Here is a 15428-nt window from a genome sequence, read left to right as displayed (position 1 = left end):
CTATGGTGTCCTTTGATCATAATGTCCGTTACTGTGTTTCCCCGATTTTAGGACATCCCCATTAAGTAAGCCACCCCCGATTTTTAAAAAAATAATTAAAATAAGACACTTACCCGTTTATAAGACAGCTCCCATCTGATCCTGCGTGTGTGTCCTTTATGCTGGCTGCAGCGTGTGTGTCTCTGATGCTGGCTGCAGGGCGTGTCTATTCCTGAGCCAAACTGAAAGTAAAAAGCCTGCACACGTGCCCCCCCTCCCCCGCGATTCTGAACAAGGAAGCAAGCTGCTGATCCCTGGAAGCAAGCTGCTGATCCCTGCCCTAACGGAGATCCCTGCACTTAATTACGGGTAAGTGATCAGAAGGGGACAATCATTTCATAGTGATCAGAAGGGGACAGTCATTTCATAGTGATCAGAAGGGGACAGTCATTGCATAGAGTGATCAGAAGGGGACAGTCATTGCATAGAGTGATCAGAAGGGGACAATCAATGGCATATGAGTGATCAGAAGGGGACAATCAATGGAACATGAGTGATCATGAGTGACTTTCAACAATAAATGTGTACTGTAGTCTTCTTCATGAAAAAAATAAGACATCCCCTGAAAATAAGACCCAGGGCATATTTTGGCATTTCAAAAAATATAAGAGAGAGCCTTATAATCGGGGAAACAGGGTATGTACTTAAGAGAAGATGGAGGGTATAGACACCTCTATCAATTGTATTGTGTAAGTTTGCCACACCCCACTCACTTAACGAGTAATATTAGAATGAATGAAAGACAAGGAGAAAAGAGGTGTTTAAATGGCAAATGTGGTTTATACATTCCAATTTGTGTAATAAACAGATATTGTCCATAGAACACATTTCAATACACATAATAAATCCAACAATGTGAACAGTGAAGGTCATGCCCAATTTGGCAGTCAGGGTATATTTGACCAATATATAATATTCCTGGATACTCTAAATACAATGACCGGTTAGAATCACCATAGCCAGGATTGGAGAAAAGTCATGGTTCCCGACACATTTTGCCGTATGGCTTCTTCAGGGGTAATACTGAGATACTACATATTCTAAACAAATATGTAGGGTATGTAACATAGGAAAAGTTGGCATACAATATTTAAAAAAAAAATTAAAATGTCTGTACTTACCTACTTAATATATTACAGGAAAAAACAACTATTTAAGTTATGAAGGTATCCACAAAACAAACTATTTTGGCTGCATTTATCAAGAATCAATCAATGAATCAGCTGCCTATCCAATAAACAAACTGCATTTTATGGAGTTTGCAATCTCATAGCAGACTGCAAAGCAATCTAATTATTGTTGTACATGCATGACCAGTAAAATGCACATTTATGTGGCTATGGAAGAGGGAGCACCTAATCTTTGGGCAAAACAGGAGCAATTGTCCTCACAAACTCATCATACACAGCCCGAGCTCCATTCCTACGGTGGTAAAATTGTGGATGTTGTTGTAAAGTCTAAAGTATCTGCATTGCCAGCACAAAGACAACTTTAAATGAAATAAAATAGTTTATTAAAGAAAAATATATACATATAAACAATCAATCATCATCTTCTACATCAGAAGTAACATTATTGGATTTGTTTTCTGCCACTGGACTGGCTGGTGGCTGTGTGTTGCTTTGCACAACATTGTCTACTTCTTCCAACAAATCTTCATCAAAGTCCTCGGGAATCTCATCAGGATCAGGGGACGGGGCCTGAGACACAACTTGTGAGGAGGACACTGCAAGAAAGAGCAAAAGGACATATCTACACACTGCCTGTCTATATATAGCTATATTCGGATAAAAGATGAAATAACACAAATGAGAAAATAATGTAATTTTATTTCAGAAATAAACGGTGCATATGGCTCACTTCAAAAGCCACATCCCATGGGTACTCTTGGATAATCTGGTTTTCTGGCCTTTACGCTTCCTCAGAATGCTGTTTTACCAATTGACCAAACCCAGACCCAATTTGTACCAATCACAAACCTGTGAACACACCAATGTTTGTAACCCATCCTGATTTTATGATAACAATTTAGACAAACCTTTTTCTTCATTTTTTACAATGTACTGAGTAAAGGGGTAAAAGTTACAGTGTAAAATTTTTTATTTAAACTACCATTCTGAAAAAAAAGCTGCATGCACGATAACCTTTATTTACAAGATTGTTATTAAACAGGATTTATATAGCGTATATATCACGCAGCCCTGTACAATAAGTAGGGGCTTGAAATGACAGAGATACAGTGACACAGGAGGAGGAGAGCACCCTGCCCCAAAAAGTTTACAATCTAAGAGGTGGAGAAGTAACACACAATAGGAGGGGAAATATGGAATGATGGGAAGTATTGAGGGTTTTAAAAGACAGAAGGATAGTCGGATAGGCAGACAGGCCTAATAAGTATAAGTTTGAAAAGATGGGTTTTAAAGGCTCCTAAATGAGCAGAAAGTAGGAGCAAGCCGAATAGGATGAGGAAGACCATTTCAGAGATTTTGGGCAGCTCTAGAAAAGTCTTGGAGCCGTGTGATGAAAGAACTATATATAAATTGCTTTGAAGTTGTCATTATTATTAGCATCATTATTTCTTTATAATTAGAAAAGAAAAACAAAAATGTATAGTACATTATGTTAGGCAATGAAAGCATAAATGGTTTAAAGTGCACAGCCATGCTCTCGTCAAAACCACATTTTGTTCACTTTGCCAAGACCTGTACCATCTGCCTGGGAGGACGACTTTTGCACACTTTTGCTTTTGCTCACTTAACAAAACAATGAACAACCTCATTATTGCATATTTAATAACCTGGACAATGTCCTTATAGTGAAACTTGGTTCTAAAACTTGGCCTCTCTCCCACGTTGTAAACCAAGATGCCTCCTGGGCTTGCCAAGGCCACACATGTTTTGCAGACAAGCTAAGGATATTCTTGCTCTCCACACTAGTATGCCAAAATGTTTGGCAGGTATTGCAGTTTACATTGCGATCCACACCTCCTGTGATATCAGTATTTTGAGAATCCAATACAGAGGCTCTGCAGCACCAGAAGAGAGGAGCCAGAGGGATTTTTTTTTATCCACAGGTAGTGCTTTGGTGGGGTGGGATTTTATTATAGAGGATCATGAAAAAAACGTACCCCCCACCCATCTATAGACTACCCTGTAGCATCATGTCAGTGTATACCTTGACTATCAGCTTGTGCTTGCATCTTCTGCATTCTTTTCTCCAGGGCAAGAAGTCTATTTCTCTCTATTCTTTGTCTTGTCTCGTCACTTAATTCTGTGGTGCTGGGTTGTGACAGAGATTGTGTAGAGGGTTCTGGGAAAGCTGGGAAATCTTCAGAATCAAGGGGGTGATCCTCCATCTGCACAACAACTGGAAAACCACAACAAATGCAGAGTATTAATAAACATACTAAAGCAGAGAAATTACAACCAGTATAAAATAATTAATATAATTAAGAAATGTAATGTACGGAACCATCGCACAAAAACCTCAATGCTGTAGAGGTCCTGTCGGCAGGAACCATTTATTGTTGTGGCAGTCTTAAAGTCACATTAAATTGCTCAATAATGCAACAGGAAATATATCTGCCACACATGTTTTAAACCAAAATAGGATTAAAAGTCAGGTTAAGGGTCACCCATTTCATAAAACGGATACACGTCTGAGCAGATCACCATTTGCCAAATATTTTCACAATGTAATTATTCTGTAGTCATGAGGTCCGACCAGGAATTTGCATGCTGAGGGCATTTTATAGAGGGACAACTATTCTGTGTTGTCTGAAAAATGTTCTACACTATCCAAAAATCACCGTGTTCTAATACTTTTCACTAATGGGCAGAATTACATTTTTGTTTTCTAAGTAATTTACTTTAAAGTGGTTCTTATTTTGGTTTCAACCAGATGAATAAGCTTAACCCCCCTCCCCTACATGCATCAGCGAGCCTTGGGCTTCTATAACCATGTCACTGGTTTACCTTCCTTTGGACATCTTTTTTTTTTTAACATTCTTTATTTTTATTTTATTGGGAAAAAAGAACACAATACATAAAAACCACATAGATAGAAACAAGAAAATATCAGAGTAAGAAAAAACTGAACAATGGTAAGTATGGGGAAACAAAGACCGGTGCATAGCATATATCACATTATAACACAAACAAAGAAGTTACTCGTGGTGTAGTTACAGGCAAATCAGCATCATCGGACAATCGGTGCTGCAAAGGGTGTTATAAAGAACAGGTAAGTAAATGTAACCTGAGATACTCCAGGCCCCCCTCCCTCAGCCTGAGAGGCTCGGATCCAGGTGGCGCCTGAACTCCAGTGTGTCCCGATAGTAAATCCAACCACCCCATAACATATTAAATTTCTCTTGCGTGCCCCTCAGGCTCCATGAGCATGATATCATTAACCTTGTGGAGCCACATGCCCACTGTGGGGACCGACACTGTCTTTGGACATCTTTTAAGCCCATACTAACCCCTGCATACCAGGAACACCCCACAAGACGTTGTTTTGAAGATGCTCCAACCCAGCCCTTTTCAGTTGCTCAAATTATTGCACTTGTCCATTTTTCCTATTTATAACACCTCACCTTTAAGAACTGACAGTCCACTTGCTATATAATATATTCCACTCACTGACTGGTGCCATTGTAATGAGACAATCTAGGCTATTCACTTCCCGTCAGTAGTTTTATTGTCTTGGCTTATCATACAATGCAGAGATTGCAGCAAATACCTTCATCACTGACATAATCATCATGGACAATGGGCAGATCCATCCGTATTCTTTTTAAGCAAGTCTAAATCATGAGAAAATAATTAGTAGTAAATTAAAATGTACAAGAACATGGACTTAGTTTAAATACAAATAATTATTAGTAAAGTATGTACACATAAAACAGCCTGCTGGATGGAGGGCTCAGCAACTGCCACTGAATGCAGAACTCCAGCTATTTATTTCTCTTTTTATGTTAATTAAATAGCGCCAACATCTTACGCACCGCTTTACAAAGTCCATAGTCATGTCACTAACTGTTTCTCAAAGGGGCCCACAATATAATATCCCTACTATAGTCATATGTCTTTAATACAGTCTTAGTCCAATTTTAGGGGGAAGCCAAATAACCTAACTGCATTTTTGGAATGAGAGAGGAAACCGGAGTACCCAGAGGAAGCACACTCAAACACAGGGAGAACCTGCAAACTGCAAACTACATACAGATAGTGTCCTGGCCGAGACTGGGACTAGAAATGCATAAGCACCATGTCCTTCTTGATTATAATATATGAGGCAGAGGCACTGAACAGATTTGCCACAAGTAATCCATACCTTGCCAGATCCAAAAACTTTGTGAAATTAGTAACTAAATGAACCCAGAGCGAACCCTAGGCTAGGAGGTAACTATACTATACCAATGGTTGGTCCATTTACTTCTCTTTGGCAATTTGATGTTAATGCAGTAGACTGTAAAGCCACCCAAACACGTCTACATGTAGAAAGTTTACATATTTAGTATCCATTTATCTGACCCTATCTTATTTTTTTTACATTTGACAAAAAAATTGGGGAACTATTTTATGTGCACCCACGTGCAAGTTTTTTCTGAAATTTTGGGTTTGCATTTTCGACGTGTGAGCAAATTGTAAAAATAGCTGATGGCTGACAGAGGAAGAGTTCATTTTAGACAGATGTAAACCATTGTTTCTATAACTTCTATGTATCTTGCTCACTCACCTGCACCTCCTTTTTGTTCCCCAATGTTTCTAACCGATTCAGGAACTCTTCAAACTGAAGTTTAGGAAAAAGTCTGTGTGCCCAATTCTCCATTTGTCTCAGCAGAATTTTTAGGTCTTCAGCCTAGCAAGCAAGAAGAAAACACATTGAGGGTTTATGAAGAGGACTTTATATAATAATTCAGTTTACAATGCATATAGCAAAACTTGTTGTTCCCAACAGTTTATGGCCAAAAAATTGGAAAAGTCTTAATCCTATATAGAAATACCACACACACATATAAAAGTTACTTAATAACAAGTTATTTAAAGAAAACAGATTTGCAGGAATAACAATAAAAAAAACTCATTTTTATTAAGGTAAAAAAAGGCTTATATACATCTGCCATTTTAATGTTTTTAGTTAGGTTTCCTTCTATTTCTTAAGACACATCACTCCACCTGTTCAGAATAATACGTTTTTTATTGCACAGACATGTCTAAATAGGTGCCAAGGATGTATTCCTTCATACACAATGGATTACAGAATAGTGAGTGAGGTCCTGCGATACGTAGTTTGCAAAGTTGACTTACTGGGCTTCCAGATGTCAAAAATTATGGATAAGTCTACTCAAAACCGTAATGTGAATAATCCTGAGCAGTTCCATATTAGATGGAATGTTCAGACATCAAGACCTTAGTAGTACTTTAACCAAGGACTATATATGTCTAACCTTTATGTGAAGACTCCAATTTGACCTTTTCCCAAAAGTGGCATTTTACTGTACCTGAAACTGTATGTTGTTCAGTTCAAAGGACAAGTGTCATGTGGGATTTCGAGCAGGAAATAGCCCTAATGGCACGTCTTTTTATTGGATCAGGATTTTGAAGCATTTTTTTATGATCAGTAAGGAAAATCAAATCTTCTTTTATTGTCACAAGGGAAGCATAGAAACAGGATTAGGAGAACTCTCTGCAGCAGATATAAAACCCATTTCTACAGACTTCGAGATATAGAGTAGTTCAAATATTGGAAATGGAAGACCAAGTGACATTTCAAAAAGTATTCCCCTACCATGCCTTAAAAGCTGAGCTTCCTAACTTCTTTGGAACAGGGAGCCTATTTTTCTGTCCCATAAATAAGACAAAACATTCAACTGTAAAAGTGGGCATAGCTAAATGAGTTTTAGTGGTTAATAGGAACATTAAATATAATGCAATATTTAAAATATAAATGTTTAAATATAAACTCTTTTGAACTCCAGATATTTTCAGAGAGCCAAAATGCCTATGTCTTATATTACAATGTCTTATTACACCCTAAGTGGAACTTCACCTCATGCCCTTTGCCTTTGAACTTTGTATCTTCAAACAGATGTCTTAAAGCCGGTAATCCACGCTGTGAAGTAAGCCTTTAGAGAAGGAAAAATGAAAACAAAAATAAACAGAGCAAGACCAAAAAAAAAATCACAAAATGATTTTCTACTTTTGTAATTTGAATATATATTGGAAGTGTATTTAAAACACTTACATTTCATTTTGCTATAAACCAACACTACAGCACTGGTTAATCCCCAAAATGTAACTATACCTCAAACCTAGTTATAATACAAACTGAGATTATACAAAAGCTTTAGGGCTGAAGTCCAGGCATTTGTGTTTTGGAAAGCACAGATCAGATGTAATGTAAAATGAGCCGTATTACCAGCTGGATTGCTCCTTTCATGCCATGTACAGCTGTGATAGTCGCCTGTTACTATGCTTATGGCATGCTTTAGTAATATTTCCCAGTCCCCAAATCTGCATAAAATACATTAACAATTGGACAGGAATAAATGCTAAAACATTATTTAATATCTTGGAATTAAGTAGCAATTTTAAAGGAAAAGGCATCCTGCCAAGCCAATCAGGAATTTATCCCTGGCTATTTATCTATCTCAGACACAGCAATCAGTGTTGGTGCAACGTGTCTCCACTAATGCCAAGCCCCCTAGCTCTGCTGAGCCTTTCCCTCTACACCTGTTGAATTCAGTGCTTCTGTGTCCAACTCCCGTGTTAACTCCTTGTGACCCAGTCTGTTGTTTCCAAGCCAGTTCCCTGTGATGTTCCAGTGTTCCTGTCTGTCTGTGGATATCCCTGTGTCCCCTGTGCCTCCTTTTGTTTCCAGTTTCTCCTGTGTTCTCTGTGTCTACAGTGGCCCCTGTGTCACCGGTGTCTATTTCCTGGATTTCTGGTATTTGACCCCTGGCTCGTGACCTGACCTCTCTTGCTTGCTGTCTGCCTTGACCTCAGCCTTCCTTGACAATTCTTCCGCCTAGTAATTTCGTACCATGTTCATCCTGCCCACCCTGGTGTGCCCAAGGCCTGCAACCTGGCAGTAACCAGCAGTGCAACATCCTCACCACTAGAGGCTCTGGAGAAGACCAGGTTGCCGCTTAGACTCTGCACCTTGGCCCTTCTCAGGGCTCTCAACTCTTCTATGCAACCTGTACTGCCCCCTAGAGGCTCCGTCTCCCCCAGCGTGACATCTGGGTCAAAGAATATTTACCGATTGGCATCCAGCTTGGGCTGTGGCCTTTTTACTGCTCTCCTGGCAGGTTTAGGTGCTTCTTCTGGCTGTGTTCCACCCATATTCCTGGTCCAGTCATCTAAAGAATGCAATAAAAATATAAGACTATTGATTAGTTTCATAAGTCAGAACGCAGCCAAACAAAAGGGTGGGTGGTTTACTATGCATCAGCTTTTACTGCCAATCATTTGAGATTTCTCCTTATGCTGTCAGATTTATATAACATTGGAAGTTCATTACACTGTAGAACGACCAGATGGCTCTTTTACCATCATTTCTGGATTTTGCTGTAGAATTAGAATACAGATAGTTGATGCAGCAGGCAGGGTTTCTGTAAGTACTCAATAAAGATGTACTCCCTTTAAACCATGAGCAAGTGTAGAAAGGAATTCCTTAGACAATCTGAAGATAATGCAAAACATAAACTGCCTCATTAGAAGCTCATGTAGTACAGTAAATTATTATTATTATTATTATAATTAATAAAAAAGGATTTATATGGCGCCAATATGTTACGCAGTGCTGTACATTAAATAGGTTGCAAATGACTGGCAGATAGACAGTGACACAGGAGGAGGAGAGGACCCTGCCCCGAAGAGCTTACAATCTAGGAGGTGGAGGAAGTATCATACAATAGGAGGGGAGATAAATCAAAACAAATATTTTTGAAAAAGGACCTTTTTATTCAATTAATTTATTTTTTAACATTAATGGAACATACTTGAAGAGAAAAAAACAAATGGACTTGGACAGCATTTACTTTTATAGGTGCCGTTCTAAGACGGTTTGTTCTTACGTCATTCCTGAACTTTCTTTCCCCTAACCAGCCTAAAGCACTTTTGTCATAGAACATGATAGTTACCAAGCTGGGTTTGGCTTCTGTTCTTTTGACTGCAAATCTAAATCCTTTACAGATTTTTCAGGAAAGATTTCCTCCACCTCTTTAGACACAGGGCTGTATAGCATTTGTACAAATCTTCCACAACAGTGGCAACAATGCAAATACAAATTTGAAGGTCAAATATACTCCTAGAACTAATAAAACTATGACAGCATCTCTTACCATCTAAACAATTCCACCATTGCAGGTTTTAGGAAAAAGGCCTTGGTTACCCCTCCGATTCCTTTCCTAACGTAACAAATGGCCCAATAAAGAGCTAATATGATGTCCATGTTACAGCATGTTTGTATTCATGACTAAATCCAGCCCACAAAGCTCTGTAAAGTTGCAGTAAACAGCTAGGTGAACCAAACACAGAGGAGAGGAGGGTGAAACCGAAAGCATTGTGATTGATGCCACCCTATCCAGTATAAAGGCTGGCAGTAATGCAGGTGTACCCTTTATATATTTCAATTCGAGATGGAAAGTGTACAGATATTCAAGGGCAAGGTCCACTTTATACAGAATTTGCTTATGAAATAAAAAAGGTGCAGCAATGCCGCAGAAATCAAGATTGAATGGGAGCGCAGAGCCTCCCATGATACCTCCATCATGCAAGCCAGAAGGCTCTTGGCTGCTCATTCTGCACATGTCTGAGATCAGGTCACCAACTAAACAATTCCACCATTGCAGATTTTAGGAAAAAAAGGCCTTGGTTACCCCTCTGATTCTTTTCTTAACGTAACAAATGACCCAATAAAGAGCTAATATGATGTCCATCCAGCTCCCAAAAACCTCTCTCACTTCCAGTAAACATCCTTTAAGTGCAGTTCATTAAATTAAATGTTACAGCATTGAGCTGTAAAGGAGCAAGGAGCATTTTTCCACTAAGGAGAAAGATGCCACTCTCACACATGTGCAGTTAGATCACCTTTCTTTTTTCCCCCTTTGCAGCGGGCTACATCACCCAATCTCACACCTGCACAGTGCAAAATCGAGTGATGTAGCAAGAAGACGGAAAGAGAAGACAGAAGATGGGGGCGCCGGGATGAAATAGAATTCTAGGGCAGCGCGGAATTGGATTGTGGAAAGGTCCAGCGCCATCAAAGGATCAAAGGTGTGAATTTTGTATGTTTATTTTACTTTAGTTCTGCTTTAATACAGATTTTTTTTTTTGTTCAGATTTATTTGTATTTTACATTTCCATTGCATATGATATCAGGTCAAAAGGATTTGAATGTACATAGACATAAATTTGCCACAACAAAGAAAATACATGTGGTGAAATACAATAAGCCATTTTATACACATCAGGTGGCTTTCTGAAAATCTTTAGGCATAAACATGGCAGTGATGTATCACTTGTTTCACAAAAAAAAAAATCAGATAAAGGGAAAGTTCAGGGGAATGGAAAAATTGAGGAAACGGCAAAAGGCTGGGTTACAGTCAGGGAGCATGGCCCACATTTGATATGTAATGAAACCCTGTTATAAGGATAAAAGGTAAAATTTAAAGTCAGGTGTTCTCAAATGGCTTGGAATTTTGGAACTGTGTCATGTCGTTGCACTTCCATTTTCCTATGCGTTCTTTTTTTTTTTTTTATCCATCATGAATTTAGTCTTGGCTTCTGCCAAGCAGATATAATTGCTAAGTGACGTCTTGGCAATATTCTGCAAAATGGCTTCAATGATGTGTATTAGCAATTTAGGCTGCGTATTTAACTGTGTCAGTTTAACATTTATTAAAGCTATTTGGTATCTGGTAATTTCCCCAGTTAAGTTAAAATAAAATGGAACACTGCAACCCAAAATCCCTGGGCAGAACCACAAATATGAGCCATGGTCGATGCATCCTGGAAAAAGGCTGCAGAGCTACAGGGAATTATTTGCCAACCTTGCCTGTGGGGACCAGGTACTCTCTGGATAGTACCTAAATTTGTTTTAATTGTTAGGCTACGTACACACATCAGATGATTCCCGTGCAATAATCGCGTCAGGGCAAATATCCGATGGGAATCTGGCATGTGTACAGCGCTTGTCGTCCTTCGCTCCGACGTCCATCCTGGCTGATCCACTGACGACGAACGATCATAATGAAAGTGAAAGGGAGAGAGAGTAGCGGGGTGCCTCTTCGCCATTCTCCCCCTCCCCTCTCCATGGAGCCGAACAGCGCTGTATGTACAGCGCTCGTTCATGCATCATGAAGTCTTTTGTCACAACAACAATTATTGCACGTGTGTACCCAACCTTAGAAACTTTGAGGAACACATTTGTAACAATGCTTCTTTAGCTAAGGGGAGTTGTTAATGGCAAGTTCAAGATAGGGGGGTGTTAAGGAGTGAAATCATTCCAAGGGAGCATCAGGGAGTCAAGGTGGCTGAACAGAAGCAAATACGTCACAATATTTTATGCACAATGCACAATAAGGAAAAATCACAGAAAACTACATTCTATCCTCTTATGCTTTTTGTAGTTTTCAAAAATACACAGTAAACATGGCCACTACATTGCTGTTACCTCCATTTTCCATATCACCAGCATCATCCCCCCCCGGAGAGTGTGGTGGGGGTAGAGGTGGAAAATTCTCGTCTTCTGTGTGTTCATAATCTGGGATATCAAAAAGGTCATTTTCTAAAGGATCAATCATCTTGACTTTAGAATCTGCAGGAAAAAAAAAACGGTTATACAATTAAAAACACCCACAACCATACACAATGTTAAAGTTTTAAAAACACATCATCACTTTAAAACAACACCCTGCAAGGTAAAATGCAGTACATGTCTTTGTATCTGCTTTTCATTTTTGCTTCTGTAGTTTTCAAATGACAACTATTCCAACTGCGACCCAACTCTTCAGTAAGCACTCAAAAACAGCCTGGTGGTTACTGGAAAGTGCCGGGTGGTGGACCCAGCTGGGGGGAACACCCCAATGTATAAGAACTATACTGGTTTTGGGTTCAAATCGTTTATTCTTCCTTACACATTTAAAATGTGTTAAAAAAAAAAAAAACACACACATCTGTTTGTATTGTTAAAATTTGGGACTCAACCCCCTGAAGGAATGAAATCCCTTCTAAAGATTTGGGAGTAATTATGTAAACTGGTTTTATCAAACAGATAAACTGAAAGCTAATAATGAAATTTCAATTTCTGTGTTCCACGGCAGCACCTTCTCGTTCCTTCTGCAAAAAGACAGCAGATAGTCAAGAGGAACCTGTATGTGTTCTGTAGTTCACTTGTCCTCAAGCTCCAGACCCGTGCCAGTCCATGGTCGGTGAGCTGGGGGCCGCAAATGACAGGAGGCAGAAGCTCCGGTAGCCCTTCTTACACTGCCATATTGGTATATAATGCAGATTAGCTTGTTTTGGGGACTTTGGATTTGTGTACAGTAGGATCTAGATACAGTAACGTAATTTGAAGCGATGGTTTAGCTTGGTTTAGCCTGCGATTGAAATTAGTGAATAAAATCTTGCAGACATTTATAGGATTTAGGGTCCCAGATGGTCCAGCTTTTTTTCTTATTACACTATAATTCTTGCTCTTTGCATCCTAAAGCTATGCACACATAACAGATGAATCTCGTCTGATATGAGTGGTCAGGCTCGTCTAGGACGAGAACCTAACGCGTAGAGCGGTCGTCCAATGTTATCCATGGATCCGTCCTGATGGATTCATAAACAGACGATGAGTGACTGCAATAGAAGAGCACAGCGGGGTGCGCTCGCTCATTCTTTCCCTTCCCCTGTCCATAGAGCAGAACTGCGATGTTCATCCATCTGTCATTCTTTTAACACTGGAAACATTTATGAAACATAGTTACCAGCAATAAACTGAGTGTGTGTATGCAGCCTTAGACACCTGGTTACAGTAGCCAGATCACTTCCTTATATTATAAGCAACAGACAACCCCCTGCACAGATGCAGTTGCGTAGGGTTACCGAGATAATGCATATGGAAGATCTTGCATTCGAAATTTGAATTTTTAAATACTTGGTACGAGTGGCAAAAGTTCCTGAAGTCACCCGAATATGACCCATACCTAGTGACTCGGGACACCCAAGTGTTCTTTGGGGGGTTTGAAATTGTGCAGAATGACATTCTTTATTTTTGGTGATGTCTTGTAAATGACCTGAAATATCATTCTTCCTTTCTACAAGACCTGTGTTATTCCTTGTAACATTTTTGTGGAATGCTCACAATGTATACCATACAGTCCCTTTGACCAGCATGGAGTTCCACAGCTCCAACAGAGACTTTTGACATTTCCTCTATCTTCAGCATTCCTGCTTTTTATTTGTATGACTACTATCTGAGTCAACAACTGGGATACTCCCAAACTTTACTACTCCATGATCTGAACCTGTTAGGATCTCTAAGTAAACCCCCATCACTCAGAACTTTTTCAATTCAGTCTCTACCCTCCCCTGAGGAAGCCATATGGCGAAATGCGTCGGAAAAAAGGGGTGACCTAATGTTTTGCATTATGTATTCTGAGATCCTATTGTACCACACTCATATGTGATCCATTCATCACTCATATTCATATGCTGATTGTTAGCTTAGTAGAGCTTTGTCTATCTTAGGATGCTAAAACTCTACGTTTCTTCAGTTAAAAAAAAAAAAAAACTTTAGGTTGAAAAAAAAAAGCTGTTCCTATCCTTATTTCACTCCTATTAACTTTGCAATATACCAAAATAACAGGGTAGGGCATCCACAAGTGCAGACAAACAGCTGGATCAGATGATATGCAGATCTTTGCACTCCAAGACATGCTGCTGTTTTTACAGTTTTATTATCTGGTTTTCATTGGTATCAATGCTGCTGATTTTTTGTATTAAAGCATATGTATAAGTGCAATGAGAATTAATCCAGGGAATTCCATCATCATCATCATCCTTCTCTACTAACATCACTGCTGAATGAATTCACCATCTTCATCTGCCTGCAACTAATGTTCATTTATCTCTAATTCTACCCTGCAATACTCACCTGTCCCTGTTCAATAAAAGAGCGGGGTCATCATCTTCCTTTGCTTGAGACAATCTTCATCCATCTTGATTGGAACTTCCTGATCAAATTCCAAATCTCCCACTGACATATTTCTAACTGTTCACAACACTGTTATTCATCACTGTCCTCGGGCACGTTGTTTTGGTGTCACCTTTGATTCTGCCCCTTTCATTTACCCCCCAAATTCAGAACATTTTCAGGTCCTGCCACTTTCATCTACGCAACATCTCCAAAATCCACCCCTACCTGTCTTGAGACCACCAATATACTTGTACACGCTCCTATCATCTCTCGTCTGGACTGAAGGGGAAAACAGTATTGTATAAGCATCTGTGATAAGCAGTGTTTTAAATTACTATATTATACACAGTATTTATATAGTGCCAACATATTGCGCAGCGCTGTACAAGGTCCATAGTCATATCACTAACTGTTCCTCAAAGGAGCTCACAATCTAATTTCCCTACCATATTCATAGGTTATTAACACAGGCTAAGGTCAATTTCGTGCAGAAGCCAATTAACCTAACTGCATGTTTTAGGGGTATGGAAGAAATCCACGCAAACACGGGGAGAGCCTGCAAACTCCATGCAGATAGCGTCCTGTCCGAGATTCGATCCTGGGACCCAGCGCTGCAATAGCCAGTGCTCTAACCACTGAGCAACCATGCAGCCTTTATGTCAAAGTAAATGTCATTCATTTGAGGCTTAGATCTATTTTATTCTTGTAATGATCTGAAACCAATCATTGAAATCACAAATCGTTGAATACAAAACTTTCTTCATACAACCAGATTGATTGACCTTTAAGGCCAAACGGAGGATAAGCAGCAGGTAAGGTCACACATATAAAAACTAGGCCAATCCAAGCTGGCCTAATTTACCACCAAGCTAATTTACCACCAGGAACAGATTTAATTGAATTGCAGCCACGTTATATGACAGTCACAGTCTATTAGCCAGACAAAACCGAATGAGAAGATTTCAGAATGTTTTGTTACAAAGCGGCCCGTGGTTTTAGCCTTTGTACAGACTAACATCCATTTCGCTATGTTAATCCACACGTATATGCAGAGATCTATGGATTCATACACGTTTAATTGACATTTGGATGTGCAAAACAGGAGCTCACACTGGGCTAGAAGTTAATAACTTAAATAAATAACTGAAAATGAAAAAGGAGGATATGAGTGCTCAAGTATTGGGGGGGTGGGGGGG

General features: G+C 39.4%; 1 protein-coding gene and 1 non-coding gene across 2 annotated transcripts; both read right to left on the bottom strand.

Moving 5' to 3' along the window:
• Window positions 1–1535: 1535 nt before the first annotated feature.
• Window positions 1536–12008, bottom strand: TIPIN (TIMELESS interacting protein). Its single transcript, XM_072402611.1, has 7 exons — window positions 11719–12008; window positions 8302–8401; window positions 7090–7165; window positions 5776–5898; window positions 4777–4840; window positions 3214–3405; window positions 1536–1765 (listed from the first exon to the last, which is right to left on the bottom strand). The coding sequence occupies exons 1-7, from the start codon at window positions 11846–11848 to the stop codon at window positions 1581–1583; spliced, it is 870 nt and encodes a 289-aa protein (XP_072258712.1). The 5' UTR covers window positions 11849–12008; the 3' UTR covers window positions 1536–1580.
• LOC140325092 (small Cajal body-specific RNA 14) lies at window positions 3499–3627 on the bottom strand. The gene has a single exon (XR_011919673.1).
• Window positions 12009–15428: the final 3420 nt, after the last annotated feature.

Source organism: Pyxicephalus adspersus, chromosome 2 (genome assembly GCF_032062135.1).
Source record: "Pyxicephalus adspersus chromosome 2, UCB_Pads_2.0, whole genome shotgun sequence".
NCBI classification, from domain to species: domain Eukaryota; kingdom Metazoa; phylum Chordata; class Amphibia; order Anura; family Pyxicephalidae; genus Pyxicephalus; species Pyxicephalus adspersus.
The sequence above is the reverse complement of the archived record's forward strand: the minus strand, read 5'-3'. Positions and strand labels throughout refer to the sequence as shown.